The following is a 15,337-nucleotide window of genomic DNA, read 5'->3' on the forward strand; positions in this document are numbered from 1 at the left end:
AGTAATTGGAGTATATTATTTACGCGATAGGCTTTTTCGTGTATTGGTGATATTGTAGCGTTGGTTTCACAATATCCTAAAAGTCCTAAAGGTAATGTTACTTGGTAAGGTGTGTTGTTATAGACATGTAAGGAAATGATATCGGAATTCGAATTTTTCAAATATTTTATGGATGAGATTGTGATTTTGAAAAATTTGTGAATAGGTTTGAATTCAAATTCTGACATATAAAATTTTTGTTTGTTTTGTTCTTTATCATATTGGTGAACTTGTTTGATTGAAAAATTATAGATATTTCCTGATAGTGGTTTTAGGTGTTTTCTTTGTTGGTTAAATATCGGGTAGAATTTTGAAAAGAATGGTGGTTGTTTATTTAATCTTTGAAAAAATGTTAAGGATGTTTCTTTTGTTTTTGTATATTTATCTTTGATTAATATTTTACTATTTAGTATGTTAATTGTTGGTATATACTTCGAAATAAATGGTATTCCAATGATATTATATTTAATGTCAGTGATATGGAATATTTGTTTAAATGGCTTATTTAAAATTTTGCTTTGTTCCATTGTTCTGGTGGGGAGGAGAAATAATTGGATTTTTCCGTAGTTTATCAATGTTGATCCTTGTGCTGTTGCTAGTTTGCTGGAGGTTTCAAGAGGTGTTAGCTTTGGGTGTAAGGTTTTTATTTCATTCCATGTGGGGATGTTTATTATGTTTGATTCTGCTCCTGAATCAATTAAAAAATCTATTTCAAGGTCTGGTGATTGAAATTCTTTATTTCTTGGGCTTTCTAAGAGAAATGGTATTGTCCAAATTTTTTCTTTGGGTTGTTCTTTTTGTATATTTTGATAAATGTGGTTTGTATTCAAGCATTTTGTTTTGGTATTTTTATTGGTTTGATTTGTAGTGTTAATCTCATTTGTTTCTTGTGTCGTTGGTGTGGAATTTATGGGTGTAGTGTAATAATTTTGAAGAAATTCTGATTGATTTTCATATATGTGTGATGGAAAGGGTTGTTCATATATGACAGATTCATAGTCATTTTCGACTTTTATCATATTGATAGAAAGAGTGTTTTCAGTATCACTTTCTGAATCTGATGATGTACAGTTTATTTGATTGAGTTGTAACGTATCAGTTACTGTGTCATCAATACCTAGAGGGTCTGATGTTGTTTCTGGGTTAGATTGTACTTGATTGATTTGTCTTTGATGTTTAGGTGTACTACTTCTGTGGCGATTATTAGAATTATTATAGTTATTATTATTCCGGTGTGGTGATTGGGAATAATTTCTATAACGATTATTATAACTTGAGTGTCGATTTTGTGAATTATTTCGCGATCTGTTTTGGTAATTATTGTTTGGTCTGTTATAGTTCGATCTATTATATGAGTTATTCCTTGATCGATTGTTCGGATAATTCTGGTTTCGGTTGTTTGAATAACTTCTATTTCGATTATAGGAGTAGTTTCTATTCCTATTGTATGATGAATTTCGTGATTGGTTGTTTGGATAGTAGTTATTTCTTGATTGGGAATTAGATCTAGAAACAAATCGTTGTGTATTTGAATTTGATCTGGAGTAGTTATTTCGACTATTTGGTCTATTGTAGTGATTTTGTGATGAATTATTCGTGTTTCTTCGTTCTGGTGATCTTCCTCTATAACTTGAGTTATATGGTGATTGATTTCTTGTATAATTTGTATTGTTCGGGAGTGGTTTTCCTGAACTGTTGTTGCTGTGGACTGTTTTGTTCGGTAGATTTTGATCTTTTTTCATGTATTGATAGAATGATTTATTTGGTTCTTTATATTTTTGAGGTTTATTTTGATTGTCTTGCTGTTTTTGTCTACATTCGGAAATACTATGTCCGTATCGTCGGCAATAATTACACCATTTTTTGAAAGATGGTTTGCCTTTAAAGTTTGGGTTCTTTTCGTAAATATTGAGTATTTCAGTGATTTTTTCAACGAGGTCTGTCTCTGATTCCTGTATATTATTAATATTAGTGGGAGTCGTTTCAATTCTGTTAACGTATTGTAATTTCAGATTTTCCGTTTCTTCTAGTTTCATCGTGATTTCTGCTTGTTCTAATTTGTCTACTAGTTTTCGAAAATCTAAATCGGGTTCTCGAATTGAAGAAGGATGGGATGCTCTCTTTTTTATTGCTATTTTTCTTAATTGTGGTGTTAAGGTCATCATTAAGATTTCTGTCATCTTTGTGTTTTTATAGTCATGTGTATTTAGTGAGTATGCTTTTCGAACTAGTGTTTCGATTCGTACTGCTATTTGCTTGATGGTTTCGTTTGGTAATCTGCGAATTTCATTACATAAAACTCTTTGTTGTTGTTTGTTTCTTTCGGAGTCAAACATTTTTGAAAATTCCTGTGTAAACCTTTTCCAGTTTGATTTTATTTCTAGAGGTAGTACTGAAAACCATTTTTGGGCTGCGCCATCTAAGGTTGTTTGTATTAACGCTGTGCGTCGATGTATCCAATTTTGATGTAGTGGCGTATTAATTGGTTCAGGTCCAATATTTAAAATCAGGTTTGCTGTTACTGCATTTAAATAATCTTCTACAGAGTATTCAGGGTCTGTTCCTGTGAAAACCATTAAAGGTTTGTTTGATGTTATTGATGATCCACCCATAAGGTATGGATTCATTGTCATTTGTAATGATTCTGCTGCATTTGGCATTTGAGAAAAATTTGAAAGTTGGTTTCTTGTTATTTCATGTTGTTGGAGATAATATGGGAGTGGTATTTCATTTTGCATTTGTGATGCTTGATACGAGTGTGCAGTCATTGGATTTTGTTGTTGAATTGGTTGAAAAGATTGTGTATTAATTAGATTTTGTTGTTGAATTGGTTGTTGATGTTGTGCATCTATTGGTTGTGGAGAAAAATTTCTATGATTTGTACGTGTTTTCTGTATTCCTTGTCTACGATATTCTTGAGTATTTTGTGCAAATATATCTGGTTGTAAGAAATCATCATCTGAGGATAAATAATCCATTTGATAAGATGTCTGTTTTTTGTTTTTATTTTGTTGAAAAAATGGGTAATTTTCACTGTGATCCTGTGGAGGATTTGTTTGGAAATTTATTGAATTAGGTTGGGTCATTGGGTTATCCCAATTTCGAGATCTTGTATATTGGTTAAAATTTCTTTGTGGTTGGTTATATGTTTTTGATGGATGTGTATAATTATAATTATGGTCTGCAAAGTTGTTTCTAGTGAATGTTTTGCGTGTTTTTGATGGTATTGTCATGGGTCTGTATGTTTGGTAATCCATATGTGAATATTTAGGGGCAACCGAAGGTTTAACGGTTGATTGTAAGGTTACCTGTGTTTGTGAAGGATTTGTATTTCTTGGTGTTGTTAAATTTGGGCGTATTGGTGAAATACTTTGTTGTGTAGTTGTTGTGTGTACAATTTCTTCATTTATGAAGTGTGATGGTGTCTGGATATCTTGTTGAGTAAGATTCCTAGTTCCATTGAGGTTTTCATTGTGTATAACTGTAGAGTTTAAACTATTATTTTGTGTATCGGGCAAAAATGTATTATAGTTTAATGGTGTTGCATCAATGGTTAATGGTATTACTTTTACATAATCTCTTATGTAAGATATCGTACTTATTGCTTGACTTGAGATTGATTGTGGGAAGCTTATAAATGCGGGATGAGACCATTCGGGGTCCCAAACATAATCTGATTGTTCTGTGATAGCGGTATCATCGTTCGAGTTTTGGGGTCTAAAATTTTTTCTTGCTTGTGCAATTAAATCAATATTGTGTGTGAAATAATCTATTATGAACCATGCCAAAATTTTTTGTAGATCGTGTTTTGTATGTTGTGAAACGTCGTCTTTCGTGAAATTTTCTTTAATGATGTTTAAATAACTAGAGAGTAGTGTGATTTCATGTCGTACTCTTAAATGTTTAGATGTTTCTGTCGGTGAGACATTTGTTATTGGGATTTCGTTTTCTAATATCGAAATATAACTATATATTATTGCGAAAACTTCATTGGTGAATATGGAGTTTGCTCTTTGTGAGTTATGATATTGGATGCTTTTTATATATTCTGAAAAAACTTTTGAAAATTCTAAATCAAGGTCGTCTGTTTGAATTGTATATTTTCTATTATTATGGTTTGGTGAGGTGAATTCTATGGAGTAGATTCCATACTGTTGTGTTATGTTGCATATATCTTTTAAGTAGTGGTCTATGATTTGTCTTTTGATTTTTACATCTGGGAACTCTGTTTTACATGGACTGATTCCGGGTTCAAATAAATTTACGAGTAAATTTTGACAAAATATGTGTTGTCCTCTATCAGTATCTGCATCTACTATAAAAGGAAAGATTTCATCATCATCTGGACTTTCTTCACCTGGGGTGTGCGTTGAGCTCATTTTTTCGTTCGATGACTGTTAATATGTAATTATCAATGTGTCGAATTGGTTGATTCCAATTGTATAAATGTACTGGTTTGTGTTTATACTGCTTTTTTATTCTTCTTTTTCCTCTTTTTGATGAATTTGAAGTTGTTTCTGAGTCAGAAAAATATAATTGATCGTGAAGTGGGCAATTTTTATCTATTGATTCTTTTAGTTTGTAAAGTTCGTCTAAACTGTTGGTTTCTGATTCTGAAAATGCGTTTCGATTTTTTGAAAATCTTTTTCGTGTTATTTGTCTTTGTTTCGTTATTATTTTTCTTTTTAGTGTTTGTCGTTTTGTTCGAATGTATCCAACTGTTTGTGTATGAGGTGTGATTACAAGGTCGTATTTTTTGTTATCTATTTCACAATTGTGTAAAACGATTGTTTGTTTATTTCCTAGGTTTTTAAATGACATAAGGTTTAGAATGACGGATGCAAAAGGTTGTTAAATGATTTCTATTTTCTTAAACTGTTAGTTCTTACGATTTTTTGGTTAGCTTAACCTGGGTCTATTTGTTCAGGGTTGGAGAGAAAAGTATATCGATTCCGAAGAATGATTTTTTACTTTCTCGTGGCTAGTATAAGCTAAGGTGTTAACTTACTTAATCTTACTTAGGGGTAGTGATTGTGTTCAAGGGTTGGAGAATAGTAAATCGATCCACAAGGTTCAGGTATAATTAGAACGCGAGTAGTTCGTTAGATACTATTTTAAACTTACTAAGTCTAAGATTTATCCTGGGTCTGGTAAGAGGGGGGGTCAAGTGAAGGATGAATAACCGAAGTTCTTCACTGTTTATCCTAATTTGAATGATTAGTTTTGTTTAAAAATTTCTATTAGTCTTGGGTCTTTAGAAAGGGTTGGGTAGTGAATCGACGTTTGAGGTCGTTAGACACTAATTAAGTGGGTGGGGGAGAACAAAGTTGTTCTGTTTGATCCAAGGATAAGCCTTGATGATCAAATTTGAAATTTAATTAAGTAGAAAATGATTTAAGATCCAAGGATAAGCCTTGATGATCTGGTTTTAAAATTAAGTGAATTTAAGTTTTAATAAAATTTTAAATATGTGTAAAGGAAAGATTTAGTGTTTTGATGATATTAGTGGGTTTATGATTGCTGTTATGTTTTAGGTGATGGAGCTGGAACAACAGGATGATTTATGATTACTAACCATTTATTGTCATGCTACTAATTTTTATTTTTTATTTTTCAATAAATATTTTTCAAACATGTTTTGTATATTACTGCAGAGTTTTAGGAAAACGATCTTAGATCTTTTTATCAATCGTTATTGTATATTAATAATTTTGTTTAGCGCCTGAAATGATTTTGAAGATTAACTTCAAGGTTTTATGTTTGCAAATGAAAATCTAAATTCATTGCCAGTAGTATTCTAAATATAAAAGTTTGTTCTGGTTTTTGCCTAACTATCATATAGCTATATGGCAAGTTTCTACTTTGTCGTATGTCGTCTCTGGTTCGAGGTCTTCTTCCAATTCCGGGTAGTTCTGTTATGGTTCGGAATATTGGCTCTGATCTATTGAGTCGTAGAGACATTTCGATTAAATTATTGTCGTATAACATTTTTTAAATGTTTTTGTCTAATTTCTAATCTATTTTGGTTAATTCTAAGCTATTAAGGTCTTGTTCGAGACTTATGGTCGCACCAGATGAGTTAGGACCGAAGTGGTTAACTCATAGAGTAATTTCGGATAGGGTACACCGTCTGCTCGTCACGCTATCTTATTTTCGGCCGGATAGATTCGTGCAACTTCTTAGTCTAATACCGATCCTAATCTTACTCTTATACTATCTAGTCTCAGGTTGTTTAACTAGTCTCTGCTAGGCTCAATAGATCTAGGGTATACTGGTTTATTGCGGCTGCTGAAGTGCTCGGGAGAGTCCAACTAATTTCTAAGTTAAATTCAAATCTCTCTGGTGCTGAAATTACAAGTAACTTCAGCACTTACAAATAAGTGGGTTGTTAGTTAGATGGATCGTGATTGGTTAATATTAAATACTTTACATTGGTAAAACATTTAATTTATCCAATCATAAAATATAGTTTAGATCAGGTTCCATTGGGTCAAGCACAGTCGAGCAAGATTTTTTTTTGGCCGAGAAAGTTGAAATGTGCCCAAATTTGGTTGTCACGTTCAAAAGATTCCGAACTTCGTTCGAGACGGTCAAACTTTAAAGTAAACACCGCGATTCGGCTTCCAATGTCACGTTACTTGCCATAATAAAAAATCACTTTTAGGTAATTGAACTTGCGGAACAAATCTTCATTTGATTAGAAAAATCTAATTAAATGAAAGATTAAATACATGAAAATTTTGATGCAGATGTTTAAAAGGCGGATTAATGTTGAGTTATCCCTATTTCTCTTCGGTCTTAAGATGTTCTGAATAAGTTAACATCCTTCCCGATTAGGGGGGGGGGGGTGCATAAAAATTGTCTCATTTTTCGAATGGCACAATTTTTGCCTTATTTACTTAATTTGAGGGTAGATGGGCGCACGTCAAAAACAAACAACTCGTTTGAAGGGTAAAATTTTCCATAAGTTACCAAAAAACGGCATGTTAGCGCTTCTTAGATAAAGTTCGCCTGCTGCTCGGAGAATTTTTTTGAAAAAAACTATAAGGTTCCACTCACAATGTTTTACGAGCGTTCAAAGAATCATTTTTGATCAACTCAACAACTGAAAAAAAAGTTTGGCTTCATTAAAACAGCATAACAACAATCAAGTATTAATCTTCCGTTCTCAATTGGAAAAATTTTGGCCCTTTTTCCTTTTTCTCCACTTTTATTAATAAAAACTTTTGCTTTTTTTGTCCAGTTTTTATTACATGCGGACTTATTAGGTTATGACAAACATATGAAGTTTTCGTATTGAAACTTGTAAAATCACTTGTCTATTACACCACAAAATTGAAGCTTATCTGAGGCAGAGGAAAAGGAAGTTTTTTTTGTTCCGACCACCTCGATTAGCATGAAACTCGTCAAAAAATTAGAAGTGTAAATAGTATCGACTTGCATAGAAATCGAAACACAAAGTTCAAGTTTTGTGAAATTAAACATCATTACAACAATTGAATATACATTAATTGCAGTTTTTTTCACACATTTCACAATTTGCATTCCGATCAGTGCTCGATTCAAACCATTACAGGTCGAGGTGTGACCGATCTTTATTTATGTGTCGAGGAATCTCATTTGCTTATTGTTTACTTCATTTCTCAATTGTCGTTTTCTCAGAAGTGAACGCCTCAGGCTCAGAGTGAATGGATTATAATTGTTTTCTGATATTTTCGAAAATTAAGCTATCAAAATTATGCTAGTCGATACGGTGCTAAGTACATAGGACGGCAGCTCATCAAAAAGGACAAGACATTAAGACGACAATCAACCGCTATTACATGTAAAATAAGCAGTTCGAATTTAGGTGGCTTAAGTTTTTCGGAGAATTGCATGTAGTGTTGTCTTGAAGTCGTCTTAAGAAAAGCAATTGTCGTCTTAACAGCTGTCGTCTTACTGACCGGATACTAATCAATGCAAGTTCAAACTCTTACGCTGGTCGAGTTTTATGCTAGTCGAGCACTTTCGAAGGTGTAACATATCAATAAATTTAGTTTGTTTCAGTTTTTTAAGTTAATGCCTTGGGAAGGAACTATGAGGTATGATTTTTATCCAGATTTTGCCTGCCTCGAATGAAGAGAAAAACTCTTCCGAGGTCAATTATGGCAACTATTTGAAGTCTTTTCAGCCGTTATTTAGATCCACAAAAAAAATCGAAAATGATGTCGCAGTATCGAGAAAAATTGTCTGGTTTTTTTAGACGTTCAGACCAAAGTGCACAAAATTTAGTGACAATTTTTGTATTCTACAGAATTTTAAACGTTTTTTAGCTATGATTATCTTTTGTTATGCAGTTTTTAAAGCCTAATTTAATCACCCACATTTTAAAAAACAAGAACTATAGAAAATAATTTTTTTTATTATATATATTCCCTTGTTTCTTGACTTAAACCATAGTGGTCAGATAATGCTGTGCTATGCGCACAAAAACAGGCGTTCTTATTGCTTTGTTGTTTCGTGGAGTCTAAGAGCAATGATTCCGTAGGTTTCATTTGAGTCAGTAAAATCACATTAAAAACTACAGTTTGACAAAAAGTTGAATCTCATAACGCTACGTTTCGAAGGTGTAACATATCAATCAGTTCAGTTTGTTTCATTTTTTAAATTGAAGCCACAGATCTAATATGCATATCGTTCCTCACCCTGAGATAAATTAAAGAAAACTCTCAGCATGAAAAATCTAGGTTTATTTTTCAGTTCTTTTCGAAAACAAATCCAACAAGCCAAAACGTCGAGGTGCTTCAGCGTCTTCGTCAGTTACGAACTCTGTTACAAACTCGGGAGCAAATAGTTCGTCTCTGACATCTGGATATGGAAGTACAAGCACCAATTTCAGCAGACAATTATCAAGCCAGTCCAGTGGCACCGGAGGTGGGGGGACGCCACTTCAAACGAGGCGACAAGCCGAGTCAGTGTCTACAATGTCAAGCGACATGTCTTCCGGAGGAGCGTCTGCCCAGAAGGTTAGAAAATCGGCGGCTGATTTTGAGACCATCTACGAAGAGGACTCGAAGACGGGACGCTGTTTCGAAGAACTTCTCATCGAGGCAGAATTGAGACAGTATTTAAACTGTTTCCAGACAAAACTCGGAGGTCAGTAGTTTTCGAAGAAAATTAAATTTAAGTAAAATGAATCAAATTTTTACGGAGACACTACTTTTGAGAATAAGGCTTCTGGAAGTTTTTGAGGCTTCAGGATAAAAGTTTGAAAATACATGATTTCTATCGCCTAACCCTCGTCTACGAGTTGAGTTTTGATCTGTTTCAGTGACTACCATTTCGCAGGCGCGTTTTGTGGAAGACAGTGACCTGCAGCTGATAGGCATGTCTGGCCCAGAGATGAGGAGGTTCAAACACTTTTACGACAAAATCACAAAGAAGCCAGGACCCTTTACCCGCGTCAAACACGTATGCTGTTCACTAAGCATATTGAAACGCCACAAAAATTGTCAAAAAAACAACCAGAGAAGTGTTTTCCTAAAACATTTGGTACTTTTAAGTCAAATGTTTAAATTTTTGAAAAGACACTTGTTACCACGCGACGCCAATTTATTATGGCTTATATGGCTGGAGAACTTATTGGAGAGCTGAAAAAAAATATATTGTTAACTGAGTGCCATGTAACTTTTGAATTGAATTTAGGTGTAAAATGATGTTTCAGATGATGTTTCCCAAATCTAAGTCATTTTCGACGCGCTCAATGCCAATCAGAAGCAAAAGCATTCCCCGAAACTCCCATTTACAGCCACAACGGACAACAAGCCATGTACAGACAGACGAGCATCCAAACAAATCGGGAGCCGCTCTTTCGCAACGGACAGAGGGGGTATCACTGGGAGCACCATTCACTTCAGGGGTAGTGGGTGGGAGCGTTGTGTTATCATATGGTGGGATCATTCCATGTGACCAGATTGATATTAAGAGTACAATAGGAGAGGGGGAGTTCGGAGTAGTGAAAAGTGCAGTGTGGACCAACGAGCAAGGATACAAGGTATGATTAGGACACGACTTCTGGTAGACCTAGCAGATCATTCTGATAAGCTACTTTTATTATTTCAATTGTTGCCTTGCTAACATACTTGAAAGCTGCCAGTAAATTTTAATCGAGTTTGAAATTAAACGTTAGTATTAGGACCACTTAAACGAAAACTCTAATACTTTAACTGAGCTCATGATAACTTTTAATAAATACAATTATTTCTCTGTCCCAGATTGAGGTAGCAGTAAAGATTGTGACTGCGGTGCACGTGGGTGACGGAGCCATCGCGGACTTCATGAATGAGGCGGAAATCATGCGGTCGCTGCAACACCCACACCTGTGCAAGATGTATGGGCTGTCTATCAACAATTTAGACGGGCATCGAGCAGTCATGCTGGTAAACAGCTCTTGGTTACAGAAAATTGAGCCATCGTTAATAATTGATGCAAAAGAATGTATGGTCAATATGAAATACGCGATAATAAAAAGCTTACCAAAACCAGTAAGCCTTACAATATTCAATACAGAATTGATTATAAAATGTGGCGAGATATGTATCTGCTCAAAATGCGCAACATGCAGGGGCGGATTTAGGGGGGGGGGGGGGGGGGGGGCGGACGCCCCTCCCTCAGGGATTCGACCCCCTGCCGACCCAAAGGGTCCCCCCTTTGGTACTTTTTAAGAAATCAATTTTTTACCGACCGACCCTTAAATTTTTCTAAAGGCGCCTTTGGCGCCAATATATACTAGCTTTGAGGGGGAGCGCGCGCCAAAAAAACGCGATTTTTTTCGTCAAAATTTTTCAAAAAGTGCCTAAAAACGCCTTTTTTGACCTGTTTTTTCAAAAATTTGCCTGCGGCGCAAAAAATTTGGCCAAAATAGGGACAAAACCGTGCTTTGGGAGAGTTCCAAAAATCAATTTGGTCGACCTAAAAAAAAAAAAAAGGTCGTCAAAAATTTTTTGAAAATCCGCCCCCCCCTCGAGAAAATCCTAGATCCGCCCCTGGCAACATGTAAGACAATTTTCAAGCATGAATTTATAAATTTGAAGCATAGTTTAATCGGCGATCTGAAAAATACCCCGAAAAATTTCAAAAATGATCGCCGTTTTATAACAACTATCTCAAACTTCATCAGGGTTGATCTTTTCTTTCATACTGTTTAAACAAACATAGCTGATCCAATCATGGTTCCGACCACTGGAAACTTCTTGAATCTTGACAGCTCTGACAAAAACTGAATATTGAAAAAATTGAAAAATAAACAATAGAATCTTCAAAAATCTAAACGATCGTATAACAAAATTTCATTAGGTTTAGTTTCCGCAAAAACTTTTTAACCAGTTTTTTCAAAAAATCTTAAGAGGCCTAATTTAAATTAATCTAAGTGAAATTAAGTCGTGCTGCCAAATTGAGCTTGGGGTTATTTTTGTACAACAAATTTTATTGATAATTTTGTGGATAGCGGCCTCTGTAAGTTGAAGATAGCATCCTCTAAACTGTGCTCCTGGGTAAAGACAAGAAAAACAGTTAGAGCAGCTCGCTCAAAGTTGAAAAAAAAATAGTGAACGTTAGTACTGTAACACCAATGAAACAAAAAATTTAATGAATGTTTGCTGACGTTTATTGGAAAGAAAAGCAAAAAGCATAAAATCTAAACGATCGTATAACAAAATTTCATTAGGTTTAGTTTCCGCAAAAACTTTTTAACCAGTTTTTTCAAAAAATCTTAAGAGGCCTAATTTAAATTAATCTAAGTGAAATTAAGTCGTGCTGCCAAATTGAGCTTGGGGTTATTTTTGTACAACAAATTTTATTGATAATTTTGTGGATAGCGGCCTCTGTAAGTTGAAGATAGCATCCTCTAAACTGTGCTCCTGGGTAAAGACAAGAAAAACAGTTAGAGCAGCTCGCTCAAAGTTGAAAAAAAAAATAGTGAACGTTAGTACTGTAACACCAATGAAACAAAAAACTTAATGAATGTTTGCTGACGTTTATTGGAAAGAAAAACATAAATGTAGAAGCTAAACCAGATAATTGAGTGGACTATAGAGTTGATTAGATTGCATTGGGTAGGTTTTAAAGGTGCTACCGCAAAATCATAAAGCTCGATTTAGCCAAAATGTGTTCATATTAACGCGGTTGCTAAAATGAGCACTCTTTCGGCATCATCAATTCAAGCAGCTGATTGAATATGGACTGTGAAGAAATGAAAAAACCCTCGTTCAGCTCATAGGCATTCACAGAGTCGCTGTCACTAAAAACGAGCCTGCTTTATGCATCTTCGATTCCGCCGCTGAAAAACCAGACGTTTGCTTTCAAACTGCTCATGTACTCCAACAAGCTTACCATCGATTGGAGGGGCGAACACTCTTACTATTGTTTTCTGTCAATTCTGTTTTCTTTTTGTTGATCGAAAAGCCAAAAGTGAGTGTACGGTTTTTTCATGTTTAACTGATTCCAAGCCGGTTGCAGTTATGCTGCTGTTCACCTGTACCTGCTTAGTTTTGGTAGACTTTTTCATTTTCTGAGCGAGCGTTCGTGCGTCGGATCGTCGTGTAGAGCTTTCTTGGCTATGACCATTGATAACAAATCAGAGCTATTACATTAGATAGCTGTTACATTTTGTCTTGCTTCATTAATGTCTTGCTTTTCAGTTGTACATATTGTCATTATCAATAATTGTGAGAGTCAGAGAACTGCGCTGTAAAATCATCAAATAAATTAGATCTTTTTTGAGAGTTAATTTAAGATAAGGAACTGGTCAGAATGAAACAGTTTTGCTTTCATTCTGCCGTGAACTTACAAAAATTGCGGATTAAATTTGGGTCATTGTATACATGTAATTTTTTAGACAACGAGCTGAATTGCGCCCTAATAAAAAATAATTCGATCCTACGACTCAATTGTTTCCTGCATCCAGGCCTCAAATGAACCGACGCGGGCTCATTACTGTTTCCAAGATAATTCGTTTAAAAATAAACTGTCATAGGGTTAGTAATTTGGGAGACAGAGAGTAAAATGGCATAGGTTTATTTGAAACCCAGGTTAAAGGGTCATAGGATCATTCGGAATAGGGTAAGTTTGAGAACGGAGATAAGTTCTGGAAACAAAAAGGCTTCAAAAATTACAAAAATTTCTTTTGAAGCTTCACATTGTTTTATTTTGCCACGAGCAATAATGCGAAGAAAAAATTAATCTTATTTTTCGTTGAGCAGAAGCACTGTTGTTGCCTGTCTTTGTTTTAGAATACTACAACTCAGGGGCGGATTTAGGGGCGGGGGCGGAGGGAGGCAGACGCTCCCCTCCCCCCCCCCCCCCTCAGGGATTCGACCCCCTTTTTACCCAAAGGGTCCCCCTTTGGTGCTTTTTAAGAAATCCATTTTTGGCCGACCGACCCAAAAACTTTTCTAAAGGCGCCTTTGGCGCCAATATATACTAATTTTTAGGGGGAAAATTTTTTGAAAATCCGCCCCCCCCCTCGAGAAAATCCTAGATCCGCCCCTGCTTCAACTTCAACAAAAACTGCAACAGTCGGAATCCAGTCAACAACAAAAAAGTCAATTGACTTGATACTCTGACTGCTGAAAATTGTTTAAGAACCAGCACTGATTGAAACTTACGTTTTCAAGAGAATAACAACAGAGAAAATTCATGTCTTTGAATTGAATTCGTGTACAAGCAAATCAGGAATATTTTTGATAGGACGATACAAACTCACAGAAATCAATACAGCCGAAAACATATATATTTATTGAATAAAACAGCAAACAAGTAATAAAAAAATATGGTTACTTCATTGTTCTATTTTAGTTAAATTGAACAGAAAAAAAATGAACAAAAACGTTTTACTGCTTAAAATGGATTTTTCCATACATGCCCATTTAAAATAAGAGAAACATGTTGCTGTGCAATTAGCACAGAAAGCTCCGACTATAATCATAAAAATATTGCATTTTTTTTCAAATTCAGACCATTTTGAAAATTGTTTTGATGAGAGGAAAAAGGAACGCTTAAAAATTAAATAAATTAAACAATCGATTACAAATGTCTAGAAAAATTGAGTAAAAACCAAAAAAAAATTGTTCAGCACTTTTTCGAAATCATTTCTAAATTTTGCAGATTAATTCTCTATTCACAGTAGAGCTTTCATTCATTGATCTTAATCAAAAGTGTTACAGAAATTGCTGATCATGCAACTTAGATAAAACCAAAAAACATTCATAGCAATTTTGATCCAACCACTGAAAAAGGGGAAGATCTTTATATTCGGGTGTGTTTTACTTCTTTTTTTTTTTGTTTTCCACGCAAAATCAGGCACCTTAAATAACCATCGGAATGGATTGAGTGATTTTGAGCAGTTGAGCAGTTTTTATAAAGGTAATCTACAATGAAGTTTTGAAAAGAATCAAAACTGATTATGTTTATAAAGTATGATATGTCAAAAAAAGGCCACGAGCTTCATGCATTAAGTAAAGAAAAGTTTTCTAGCCGTAAACAGGGTAATTGTTAAAGTTTCTCAGTGAAATCAATTACTCGAATGCAATTTACCTTTGAGACTACTGCCTTTTAACCAGTGGGTTTTCTTTTGTAAGAAATTTTTTGGTTTATTAATTCACAAAATGCATATCAAAACTCAAAAAATGAGATTTTTTTGATGTACAGAAAATTTTTATAGATTTTTTCGAAAACTTTGTTGACAAAAACTTGTAAGTTGTATTTCAACTTGTTTTTCTAGAATAAAAATATAATTTCGTGGCTTAAACAACCAACTTTTATCTAGCAAACGTTTCTCTTTTGCGTCGATTGCCCGAATATAGACGAAAATCACAAACCTGTTTTTCTCAATACTGAGTGAACATTCTGCTTTCTGTAAATTTTTAATGCCGTTCAAATCACAACCTAAAGAAATTTATTATGATATATTACTCGACCCATTCTGATAATTATTTGAGATATCTGATTTTGCGAGAAAAAAGTTTTAAAAATAAAATACCCCCGAAGACAAAGTTTCTCTTCACTTTCAATGGTCGAAAAAATTTGGTCGAACTGAATTGAATAAGCTAAGAAAAGCTGGAAAACTATTGAAGACCTTTCGTTTTCAAAGGAAACTTGATATTTTTTTTATCTCTTAGCACATGCATCTTTCATATTAGGGACTTCAAAAACAAGCAAAAGCAAGTATTAAAGCGGATAAAAACACATTTAAAATTAGTTTAAAAACTTGAAAATACTTGATAGTTCTTGAATCTTCTTTCGCTTAGACTGCTTGTCTAAA

General features: G+C 34.3%; 1 protein-coding gene across 1 annotated transcript in view; it reads left to right on the forward strand.

Annotated features, from left to right (window-relative positions):
- LOC134840709 (uncharacterized) overlaps window positions 1–15,337 on the forward strand; it is a 53,596-nt gene that overhangs the window by 14,545 nt on the left and 23,714 nt on the right. The window contains exons 3-6 of the mRNA XM_063856699.1: window positions 8,779–9,174; window positions 9,350–9,489; window positions 9,743–10,072; window positions 10,293–10,457. Of these exons, the coding sequence (XP_063712769.1) occupies window positions 8,779–9,174; window positions 9,350–9,489; window positions 9,743–10,072; window positions 10,293–10,457 (1,031 nt within the window). The remainder of the gene's footprint in view (window positions 1–8,778; window positions 9,175–9,349; window positions 9,490–9,742; window positions 10,073–10,292; window positions 10,458–15,337) is intronic.

This window comes from Symsagittifera roscoffensis, chromosome 2, assembly GCF_963678635.1.
Source record: "Symsagittifera roscoffensis chromosome 2, txSymRosc1.1, whole genome shotgun sequence".
NCBI classification, from domain to species: domain Eukaryota; kingdom Metazoa; phylum Xenacoelomorpha; order Acoela; family Convolutidae; genus Symsagittifera; species Symsagittifera roscoffensis.